Source organism: Dermacentor andersoni, chromosome 5 (genome assembly GCF_023375885.2).
Source record: "Dermacentor andersoni chromosome 5, qqDerAnde1_hic_scaffold, whole genome shotgun sequence".
Classification (NCBI taxonomy): Eukaryota; Metazoa; Arthropoda; class Arachnida; order Ixodida; family Ixodidae; genus Dermacentor; species Dermacentor andersoni.
In genome coordinates this window covers 68,988,796-69,000,834 of record NC_092818.1, presented here as the reverse complement: position 1 = coordinate 69,000,834, position 12,039 = coordinate 68,988,796, and the positions used below count along the sequence as shown (strand labels likewise).

The 12,039-nt window shown below is 47.6% G+C and overlaps 1 protein-coding gene across 1 annotated transcript in view; it reads left to right on the top strand.

Moving 5' to 3' along the window:
- Window positions 1-12,039, top strand: part of Tbcd (tubulin folding cofactor D) — a 92,153-nt gene that overhangs the window by 53,974 nt on the left and 26,140 nt on the right. Inside the window, exon 11 of the mRNA XM_050178041.3 lies at window positions 1,134-1,334. Coding sequence (XP_050033998.2) covers window positions 1,134-1,334 — 201 coding nt within the window. The remainder of the gene's footprint in view (window positions 1-1,133; window positions 1,335-12,039) is intronic.

The following is a 12,039-nucleotide window of genomic DNA, read 5'->3' as shown; positions in this document are numbered from 1 at the left end:
CTTATGACCAAAAATAATTATTTCAGAAATGTGCAAAAAAAAGTAATCTCATGGGAGAAAATTATTTTACTCTCCTGGGTGCAACAAATGTGGCAAGAAAGCATGCATTTTTGGCAGGAAAGCGAAGCAGAAGACATGCTCTTTTAAGCGAGACCACAATGGCCTGCCTCTGATAAGTGATTCTGGAATGGTGGATGGCAAAATAGTAATTTTCAGTGCTTTCATGGACAAAACTGAGCATTTTTGTGGCATAGCAACAGTGAGGTTTTTTTTTTCTCAATGACATGTTGTTTCAAACTAGCCTTTTTTTTTCCAGAAAGTGTGCAGTGATACATAGATTACATAAGTAGCATAAATGAAAAAGTTATATTTTTTGTGACAGTTTTGTCTGTAAGACCCAGTTCCCTCCTTAACTGCGGGACAGCATAAGACAAGCATTTGACCGTGCAGGTAATCTAATTTTCTTGTGGAAATGAAGCACTAGCAAATATTTCGGACCCAAGTCGGGCTCTGATGCCATGCCGTCCCACCCGATAAAGCATGCCTGTTGGTCCGAGAGCCAACCGAGCCTGACTTAAGATGGGCCGGGTTGCCCGAACCCAGCTTGCGGGCCGGGCCGGACCTGACTGGGCCCTGTGGGCTGGCCCGGACACACCTCTCATATGTTACTATCGTGTTCAAAACTTTGAACACCATATTGTTAGCTTAAAAGATTTACGCTTTCTTCTGGCGTGGCTGTGCAGCCTGGATTTGGACATGCACTCGATTTGTTTGCATGCAGGCACGTATTGTAGTACTTAATGTTAGGATGCACATCTAGCCCGCTAGAAGGTCCTTATTCATGGTGTGATAGTTCTGCAGAAACCCCCAAGGTGGAGAGGAGAAATTAATGAAGGGAAAACGAGACACCCACCCCAATCGTAGCAATTGTCCTTATTCGCCATCCACAAACTCTTGCTCGTTATTGTACAAGCTTGCAGCATAGCAGTTTCCACCTCACACAGCGCAATACTGCTCTGCTTCATGCTTGCCTTGCTATTTTCGCAAAGCTCGGTGTGTAGGAATAAATATTTTGCGATCTCATTGCCAGTGCAAGTTTTCAGCTTGCTTCTTCCGTTTGCTCTTTCTTGCAGATAAGTGGCTGTCTGTGATAAGCCGGTGCCTTCTTCGTGACGAACGCAGCCTGAGGGCCAATGCCTGTGCGGCGTTGTCACCATTTTTGGAAGAGTACTGCAAGGACGAGGACGCCATCTGCGACACTCTTGTCACCGAGTACCTGGAAGGGCTCAACTCGGGCACGGAAGGCGTCCGTTGCAACTTTGCACACGCACTGGGTGAGTGCTGGAGGCAGGGTACTCGTTGGTTTATTTACTGATTGTTTAATTAAAGGGACACTAGAAATGAATGCCAAGGAATCCACAACAAATGAGTAAAAAGAAAATGCCAACTCCCACAGCAAACTTATTGATACTTTCAAGCAGGATAGGTGTATCATTAAGAGGCAACATCAGCATCAATGAAAGAGCAAAAGGAGGTAGATGGAACTCTAACCCTTACCCTACCACTTCAGAGTATACAGTAGTACGTTGTTCGCACATTCTCGAAAAAAATGCCAGAAAAGATGTACTTATTAGGAAAACGTACGATCCTAAGTCCCTAGAAAATTTGGCTAACTAAACTGTAGTTGACATCTACATAATGCAAAATATGACACACCAATGCACCTGGTGGGGCCTGAGCAGCCTGAGAGACGTGTCGTCTTTTCGGCTTTGGCAAACTTACGTGCACGCTTGTCAAATTCAACTTGTCTGAACAGCTTCGAGGGGGGCATTTCGGTGGAAAGTTCTGACGTGCACACTCAGCACGCGATGCCGATGCGACGCACGTGGAGCTGGTGGGGTTCAAGCGACCCGAGACGCACACATTGTTTTCCTATTGCTTAGTTTTTTAAGATGGCAAACGAAATTCAGCTGGTTGGCGATGCTGGAATACGATGCCTACGATGTCGCCAGAGCGAAACACGACACTGACATCATTCTGCCGTCTGCAGCAGGGAACAGCGGCACATTTGAGTTATCGCCTATTAAAAGCGTGCAGTGTGCTTCCAATGGTATGTGCTGTAAAATAGATAGGTGAAGATGCTTATCGCAGTAGGGTTGGTGGCGATAACTGTGAATGCGGCATGCGATGACCCGGGAGGAGGTTTCTTGGAATAAGAAATTGTGTGCGTGCCGGCGTTTTCATGTGAGATGGGTGGGCGGGCGAGCGTTGCATGGAAGCTACTGCAGCGGGTGGCTACGGTTCTTGTCTTATGCGCCTCATGCCTTTTCTTTTTACATGAGATAGAGCGGCCAGGAAACGTATCGTGCAATTGCAGTTTGGCAAACTACTAAGCATTAATGCAAAAGATCACATCTTCCAGGAACATATGAAATGTTAAAAGGTAAACATAACTGTGTTGGGTCATTTCTTTGTGTTCTCTATAGCGGACATTGGCGCAGGAAAATTGTACGTAACAGGATTATGTCAACACGGTTCTACTGTACTTATTTTGTGTCTTTAATGCATTCCCTGTTCTCCAGAAGTAAGTCATGCAAAAAAGGAACATTGCATATTTGTTGTGCCATCTATGGAGAGGTCATCTAAACGCACAAATAAATTTGTGGCAGCAAGTGAAGCAGAACTGTGAAGCAGAAGCAGTGAACTATATTTAACACTGTAATGTCATCAAAACTCTGTTATCAGTAGCCATAAAATGTAATGCCAATATATATAGCATTAACCTTATAGGAATTCATCAGTAAATTTATCTATTTACTTGAATCTAGGCCAGCCCCCATTCTAAGCAGATCCCCGAATGTCTGAAGCCAGAAAAAAAAAAAAACTTACCTCGAACGTAGGCCGAACAAAAAAGTGAGGACAGCGTTAACGAAATCAAAACAGCATTTATTTAGTGTAAGCATGCTGAGCTCACTCTACGTCATCATCGCTGCTAGCCTCATGCGCTTATGGATGCGCACAAGCTCGCGTCTGTGCGTCTGCACATACACAGACAGTGTGGCACGGCTAAATATGCTTCAACTATGTCTTCATCTTGACGCTGAAATTACAAATGTGTGTTAGTACCAGGCACGTACCCAGGATATTTTGGAGGGGGGTGGTCGAATCCTGGCCACAGCAGCCGCATTTTCCATGGCGGCGGAATGCGAAAACACCTGTGTACTTAGGTTTAGGCACACATTAAATAACCCCAGTTGGCCCAAATTTCCGGAGTCCGCCACCAAGGCGTGCCTTATAATCTGATCGTGGTTTTGGCATGTAAAACTCCATAATTAATTAATTAATTAAACCTTCAAAAGTCTGCAGTACAGTTGATTTCACTGCTGAACCCATTTTAGTCATAAATTTCACTGCCAACTCAAGTGAAACTTGACAATAAATAGTTGCAGCGATGCAAGCATTTTATTTCAGTTCAATAAAGAATTAGGCTTTCACCACTCCACTATAATAGGCGAGGGAAAACGTATAAAATTACGCGCTAATAATTATATTTTTGTGGTTACCACCTTATTTGGGTAACGGGAAAAGTTTGAAGTACGAGTTATTTGCAGCCTCGCGGAGGAACAGTGGCTGGCGGTTATGAGGGCATGGGCGGGGCTTCACTGCAGACTGGAGTTGTATCTGATTATAGTAGCGTTTTTTGAATTAGCACTGGAAGAATTATAGAGATCTATATATTTGCGGAACAATCACAGTTCCTTTGGATCCCTCGTTTACGGCTCTATCAAGTGCCAAAACCGACTCTTATTGTTATTTAGGAAATTGCGTAATCATGCGTGGCCGCCAGTCCTGTACAGCCACGTAGAGTGCAGGACGCTGCGGTTCTAGCCAAATGCGCCCACTGTGGAAGGTTAGAAAAACACCCACAAAAGCACAGCAGAGAAGTGGCTACATCAGGCGGCTTGACTGATATAGAAGCGTTATTCAAAACACACAAAATCATTCTCCCCTTCTGGTGGCATTTTCTCTACTTCCTTTTTAAATAAAAAGATATTGATCCGTAAATATTTTCATAAACGATGGTTAAATTTGTTAATTTTCACTTTTCCTTCCTGTTTGGCTGTTGCCTTGGCTCTCACCTTTAGTATATTGTCTAATTTCTCAACTGCTTGTGACTATTGTTTCCAGTTGCCAATTTTGCACGAAAAGTGCTGTACAGTTAGGGAAAAACCAGATGAAGTAACGGGTGACAGTCATATTGCTTATGGGTTTAAGGGTTATTGCAGGGTTTGATGGTGGACGTTCTTTCGCATTATATTAATTTGCACATTATTTAACCCCATATCACGGGTATATGGTTCTGACGATCTGCCAGCATCGCGGCGAGCTGTCACTCGAGGAAATAATGAAGCAAAAGGAAAAGTTGAACGCAACTGGTGCTTTCTCCTACCGCAACTTGTTCCTCGAGCATACAGACCAGCTGACTATGAACCAAATCCCTTTCCTGGTCCGTGGATCAGTCTAAACAAAGAAGGTTGAACTAACGAAGCAACAGCAATGCACGTAACCGTTGAATAGGTGGTGACAAGTGAACGCATCTAGAGTTAAACGCATCTAGAGACAGAAAACTGTCTTTCACACCCCAGTACATGCCGATAACTACTGCCATACTAAAGGAGTGAAAAAGGCAGCGAAATGTTGACCGCCGAGTAGTTGTCACGTCTCAACATTGATTTGACGGCGCTTTAGGAATGTGTGTGGGAATGCGGAGAGGGGGGGGGGGGGTAGTCCGCTTAATTTAGGGGGGGGGCCCTCTCCCTGGTTACGTGCCTGGTTAGTACTAAGGACACATGTACGTGGTACTAAGTTCAAAATCCAGGTGAACTATTTGCACTCAATTCATGCAAAACTCTTAAGGCCCACTATTTTAATGCTTGCTGCTATAGAATGATAGCAGTAAATACGGATGGATCAGCAAGCGTGTTTGTGTTAACTCGTGACGCGATGTTGTGGCGACTATTCTCGTTTACCTATGCTTCATTTGTACTGTTATGTGATCTGTGTATGTAGCAAGTGTGATGTGATACGTCTTGGCACAGTAAACGATTTGGCGCAACAAACCTCAAATGGCAAACAATTTTTTTATACTGAGAAGTTAGCCCCACAAAATGTTGGTGGTGCTTCCGTGCCTCCACAAGAAGCCATTTCAGGACGTGTGGGTTTCTATGGAAGTTTCGCTACTATGTGTACATTTGCGTTGGTAATTTGGTTCCACAACAACTTGTCCTCACAGCCGCTTCCGGCCATGTGTCGTGATCACAAGCATCACGTTAAAGGGCTACATTTCTGCATCTGTTGTTTTGACAAGCACGCTGTGTGCACCTCTTTCCTCTGACCGTCCTTCTCATCAGCATGTCAAACTTTATCTTTTGTCTGATCAGCGTTTCTGTTTTGTGAGCAGATGAATTCTCTGTCCTGCAGCAGGTGTATAACTTAGGGCCCATCGCACACAGCAAAACTGAAAATGCAGAAAAGCGAGCAACAGACACGCGAATTTGACACTGTTCCTCACTATACTCTCCTGTGCTGCCAGCTGCACCACCGTGCATTGCACGCACTCCCCTATTATGTCAGAGTAAAGTTGCGTGTTTTGCTCTGTCCAGTCCGCAAGGTACCTTTGCTCCAGCAAGCATGCAGTAAGAACAGGCTCAACGTTTCGTGGTCACTCTTTCCGTCAGGTCTGGAGAAACTCTGGTAATGTGCAGCCTGTTCTGACTGCATGTTTGCCACCAGTGTTCTCTCCCGATGTCTTTGCTGCCAGCTTCTCGGCATTTCTCAGTTGGCATTATTAAGTACTTCCAACACAGAGACGGGCATCGAAATTAAGTGGGCTTGCTCTGGACACATGTGCAAGAGTAAAAGATTCTAGTCTGCCTCAAAAACTACAGCATGGCCGTTCAACGGTGGGACTGCACAGGAGCAAAGTTTGGAGTGCGTTTATTATGCAAGTGCATTCATTATGCGAGTATATACAATAGCTTTCTTTGCATCTCGCCTACTTTCGTACTTGGTGGTGGGTGGTTGAAACTTCAAGTATAAACCCCATGCAAGCGATCTTGAACGCGACAGCGACAAGCGACACGATGGAGATGGCTATCGCGTTCGCTCGTCGCCAACAAGTCGTGCCCCATGCGATCGATGACTTCGAACGACGTCTCCCCAGTGTTGCCGGTATGAGGACAGCAATATAGGCGCCGAAACTAGCGTGACGCATGCTTTATTAACTTCAGTTGATGTGTTTTACTGTAAAAAGCAGCACAAAATATTTCTGAAAGTCTTGCAGTAGGTTCTTATCCTTGCACGTATAAAATTCAGTCGGAAGTACTTGAGTTATGTACATCCAGTTCCGGCTTCGTGCTATTGGCTAGTCGCTCATAGCACTTCCGGGCGACGAGCGACGAATTCTAGATTTGCAGAACCAAGCGATCACGTGACAAGACCGAGCGATCTGTTCACGTGATGGTCCGATCCATCGCTCGTCGCTGTCACACACAAAATCGCGCTTAATGGGGTTTAGCCTTCACCGTCGATGCGAAGGTGCCGATGCAAAGAAGACGTGCCCTTGCATAACCAACTTGTGGATCACATTCGTTGCCTAAAGCCAACTAGCTCTTTGAGATGCGTGTGCTTTCGCGTGTGAGCTTTGTGGCATCTGAAGATTTAGATGCTGGGGCGCAGCACTCGCTCGTGCTGCTGGAGACACCACACGGCAAATTCCTTTACAAGAATAGCCCCCCATACCACTGCTACCGATGTGCTGGTTGACGACTCTTTTCTGTACGAAATTACGTGATGAAATGACAAGCACTGCTTAAATATGCTGTTACAAATAGGAAACGCATTCGTGCCCATCATTCCTTTAACAAAGCGAACAGCTTTATGGAGGTGTTCTATTTGCTTACTTTGACAATGGTTGTTTATAGGTTTTGCACAGTTTTTCTAGTTTTAGCATCACAAGTGTTTTTAACATGATAGCGTTAAGGAGCCCATGTCGAAAAAAACCCAGCATCCCGCATCAGCATCCAGCGTCAGACGTAGGATTTGACAGGCGATCCTACCGCTGTCAACCAGATGTAGGAGTCGTCGGACCATCTCGCCGCTGCCACCATTTGAAGGAGATGAAGGTCGTAGACAGGAACTCTGTGAACAGGATTTATTTACATATTAACAGTTTAAGCAAGATACATTGGCAGTCTAGCGCGACTCCCATATGGAGCCCGCAAGACTAACATACAGCAAACAGCTTACGAGCACACAGCTCACTAGTGCATTTCTAGCCTGACAAAGAACACTCAGCTCCCGACAACGAGCACGACACGAGCACGACCTAGCAGCCGGCAAACGCTGCTTATAAGCTCTCCGCTTGACGTCATAGTTCGACGTCATTGTTCGACGTCACTCTTCGAGGTCCTCGTGGACGGAGTCCCAGTGGACGGAAACGTTCGTCCAGTCATTGCAAACTAGCCGCCCCCCCCGCAGGACGGCCCACACACACAAAGGCTCACACGTTTGAGTGCCCCGTGGACGGAAATGTTCGTGTTGCACACACACACAGGTGAAAAGGCCGGACAGTTCTCGGTACCGCCCAGCTTTCAGTGCCGACGTCAGAGGGCTTCGTAGAACTCTGCTTTGTCCCGGATGGCTCGGCCAAGTACCAATTTCCTGAGTTGATCGCGCGCCACGTGGTTGCCGCCCCTTCGCAGTTCGAAGTGCGCCCCGTCGGCCGGATTGGAACACGTGCAGCGGGCTGAAAGCTGGCACGTTGTCACCCCGTACGGCCATTCTTAACAGCTCCTCCATGGCACGGAAAATCTCACCTGGCCAGTGCTGGCAACCGCTGGGCAGGAAGAGAATGGCTGGCGAGCAAGACGATGGCTTTGCTCTCTGCAACCCCTGCTTACTTGGAATGCCTTCAGCCATCTTACAACAACTGGCACAGAAGAGTCGACCCGGCAACACAATACCGCTCAGCGTTCAAACGCCCGGAATCAGCTGCTAACCCACCAGGCCTCCTATCACAATTTCAATGCAAGTCACTCAACTGGGAATTTTGCCCCAAAATTTTGTGCCGCCAAAGCGAGCGTTCACGTTCCCCTTTCAGTTCGACCAAATCTGACTGTCGTGCTGCACAAGAGTAAAGGTTTACGCAGAATTAAACCGAAGGCTCTCAAACACCAATACCCAAACATAGCATAAGCAGCCTAACTTCACGAACAGCCTGTTCTTACCCTATCGCAGTGGCATACTTATCTCACGTACTGTTGCCACTGAACAGTCTGGCCAACTCCACAGGTACGCAATAACAATCGCGCTAGCTTTGTGGTCCCTATTCCGAACACGTGCTTGCATCATACAAAGTTTTCATCACGCTGACTCACATTTGTTCCTTTAGTCCACACAGGACACGTTCCTTAAACAAACAACCAAACTTGCGTAACTTACGCAACGCAGAGGAACCTTTGAACAAATGTCTTCTAATAACTAGCTCTACGCACGCGTACTAGAGAAGTCAGAATACGGCTGCCCTCGACACACACGAGCAACCCAGTCATGAACGTTCTGCTTCCTTCCGTCCGCACAGGACACGCGCTAATGGACCTAAGAGCTCTTCTCAGTGCAAATCACGCACTTACTGAAAATCTACACGGTTAACCTTAGAAAATAAAAAAAACGCTTATAAAAAAAAAGAAGGTTAACTAAAACACACGCGCGTTACGATAGGCCTCTCAACAATAACCTTGACACTCAGGTTACTTACACACACAAAAAAAAGAAAGCCTATTTACTTATTAATGAACACCTCGCGAGACTACATGTTTACATAAACCTCATCTTTCAAATCTCAGAACTTCTCAAACGAAAACACAAACAAAGCTCAAACCTTACACATTGAAAGAAATCCTAGTCTCAAATCGCGAAAACTTTCCGATGCTCAAAATAAAAAACAAACAACATGCTTTACTTCCACGGAAACTCTCTTGGCCTCCCGTTCCCGATTGCTTACGACTGACTCATACTTTGAGCCGTACCCGAGGTGGTCGCGGTTTGAAAGCTATTCTGGCTGCCGAGGAACAACAAAAGGGCTGACTCACTATCAGCTCCCCCAAGACGTTACAGTCTCCTGCCAATTTGCGTCCTGGCGCCCCTCTTTCCTCACGAACTCAATTGACCGCGTCGCTACTCCCCACCTGGTCTCGACTTGCCACCTTGCGCTTATTGGTACTGCACGCTGAGCTTTGAAAAGAACTACGGAACGACGAGGAGTTTAACTGCCCCGTGCCCTTTGTCCGCGTCCGCGCAGAACATGCTTCGCGGTCCCCCTTTGACCGGTGGCTCGAACGATTAGGATGCGTCAACATCGTCCGTGACGACCGCACCTGTCTCTTCTCCGCGCCCTGCTTTCTCGCGCCTGTCGCCGTCTTTGGCTTCGCTACTTTAGCCACCGCATTCCGATCCTTTCGGCGCTTCTTTCTGCGGCGCTTTCTCCTCGAACTCTCTTTCATGCCGTCATCTCGCGCCTCGTGCTGGCCGTTACACATCTCGTCGGCCCGGATCGGTCTCTTACCCGCACAGTCTGAGTGATTATCATTTAAATCGACTCTATCTTTGCCTCGACTGGCGGACAGCTCAACCGACTCTGGCACAATGCAGCAGGCTTTACTCGAGTTATGCAACTCGCACTCTTGCGAACTGCCCTCTACTGCATTGCCCAGCTCACGCTGTGCATCGACACACAGCCCGTCGGTCTCGAGCGCTGTCTCACGCGCACAGTCCGAATGATTCCTAATTAAATCATCCATCTCTAGGCTACCTAGACTGGCGGAGAGCCGCACCGATCCCTGAACAATGCAGTTGTTCTCTCGTGAGCTACGGAGCTCGCCACCCCGAGAACTATTCTCAACTGCATCGTCCAGTTCGCACTTCACTTCTGCACACAGATCTGACTCTACATGGGTGCTCACGTCTGTCAAGTCCGTAGTATTCTGTACCTCGCTAACGACCTCGCTACCATGAGATGCGACGCACGCGCGCGGTAACTGTGCCAATTTGTTCGCAGGTGGCCTAGCTGTCTCTACAGTCCTCTGTTGGCACAGCACCTCGTCGCTCTCACTCTGGCCTTTAACGGCCTCTGTTGCCACTAAGGCTTCGTTAGCTGCTAGCACTTCGAGTTCACCTATGAACGTGCTGCTACTCTCACAGGTACTACTACTTTTCTCGGCTTTCGACGAAAATCTGCAATCTACTTCCTCACACTTTTGCTGCGTCCAGCCTACAGATTTCTCAAGCCGGTGTTGACTTCCTGCGTTTAGCTGCTGCAAATCCTGTATCTGTTTCTTTACTGCTGCAATTTCTTTTTCAACCTCCTGCCGTTATTGCTCACGCTCTTGGCGTTTTTGCTCGCGCTCTTGGCATTCTTGCTTAATTGATTCCTGTTCCCGCTTTTTGCTTAGAATTCGTTTGCCCATTTGTTCTATGAATTTCAAATCATTGTTACTTTCTAGAATGGTTTTACGAATCTCTGACTCCCTCAAGTCCTCATCTACGTTTACCTCGATCTCCTCACACAACCACAACAGGTCAGCTCTCGTCAAACACATTAGGACCATGGTCGCTACTTTAAGCTTTGGCTCTGCTGTCACACAGTACTTGTTGCGATACCCACGCAAATCAAAATACAAGTAATAGATCCCAGCGAATCAAATTCAAAAACACAGAGAAATTGAAGCCTGGTAAATCTTACAGCCAAAACCAAACGCTTACCCACTGAAGCAGCACCATATCACCAGTCCTTCCCCGCCGTATCCAGTCAGTTGCAAGAGGTGGTCAATCTCAAGTCGCCTCCAACTTGATCAGGATGCCGGTCGGTCACCATGTGCCAACGTCCGTCAGCTGCCGTTGCTGTCTCCGAGTCGTAGGCCGATCTAGGAGCCGTAGGCTGGTCTAGGAGCCGTAGGCTGATCTCACCGCTGCCAACCAGATATTAGGATTGGAGCGGTCGTAGTCATAGCGAGGACCTTGGGACGACAGGACTGGGCGAGCAGGATTTAATGGCAGTCTTTACATTTTATAACACGAGGTACATCGGCAGTCTAGCGCGACTCCCATATGGAGCCCGCAAGACTAACATACAGCAAACAGCTTACGAGCACATAGCTCACTAGTGCGTTTCTAGCCTGACAAAGAACACTCAGCTCCCGACAACGAGCACGACACGAGCACGACACGAGCACGACACGAGCACGACCTAGCAGCCGGCAAACGCTGCTTATAAGCTCTCCGCTTGACGTCATAGTTCGACGTCATCGTTCGACGTCATCGTTCGACGTCACTCTTCGAGGTCCCCGTGGACGGAGTCCCAGTGGACGGAAACGTTCGTCCAGTCATTGCAAACTAGCCGCCCCCCTGCAGGACGGCCCACACACACAAAGGCTCACACGTTTGAGTGCCCCGTGGACGGAAATGTTCGTGTTGCACACACACACAGGTGAAAAGGCCGGACAGTTCTCGGTACCGCCCAGCTTTCAGTGCCGACGTCAGAGGGCTTCGTAGAACTCTGCTTTGTCCCGGATGGCTCGGCCAAGTACCAATTTCCTGAGTTGATCGCGCGCCACGTGGCTGCCACCCCTTCGCAGTTCTCCGAAGTGCGCCCCGTCGGCCGGATTGGAACACGTGCAGCGGGCTGAAAGCTGGCACGTTGTCACCCCATACGGCCATTCTTAACAACGTCACCTCGGCAAAAAGAATTCCGGACCAAATTCCAAACCATGCATACCCAACCACTTCTCTGCCACCAAAGTTGCTCGTACCTTGTCTTTCATTCTTTACAAAGTTATTCCTCGGAATTTGGAGAATGGCAGCGCACAAACAAAGGTAATGGAAAAAAACACCGACAGCGCATGGCCTTATATTAGCTCTTCTCAGACTGAAATATTAAAAGTGCGAGACAATAACAGCAGATCGAGCCACGCAAGAGGCCGC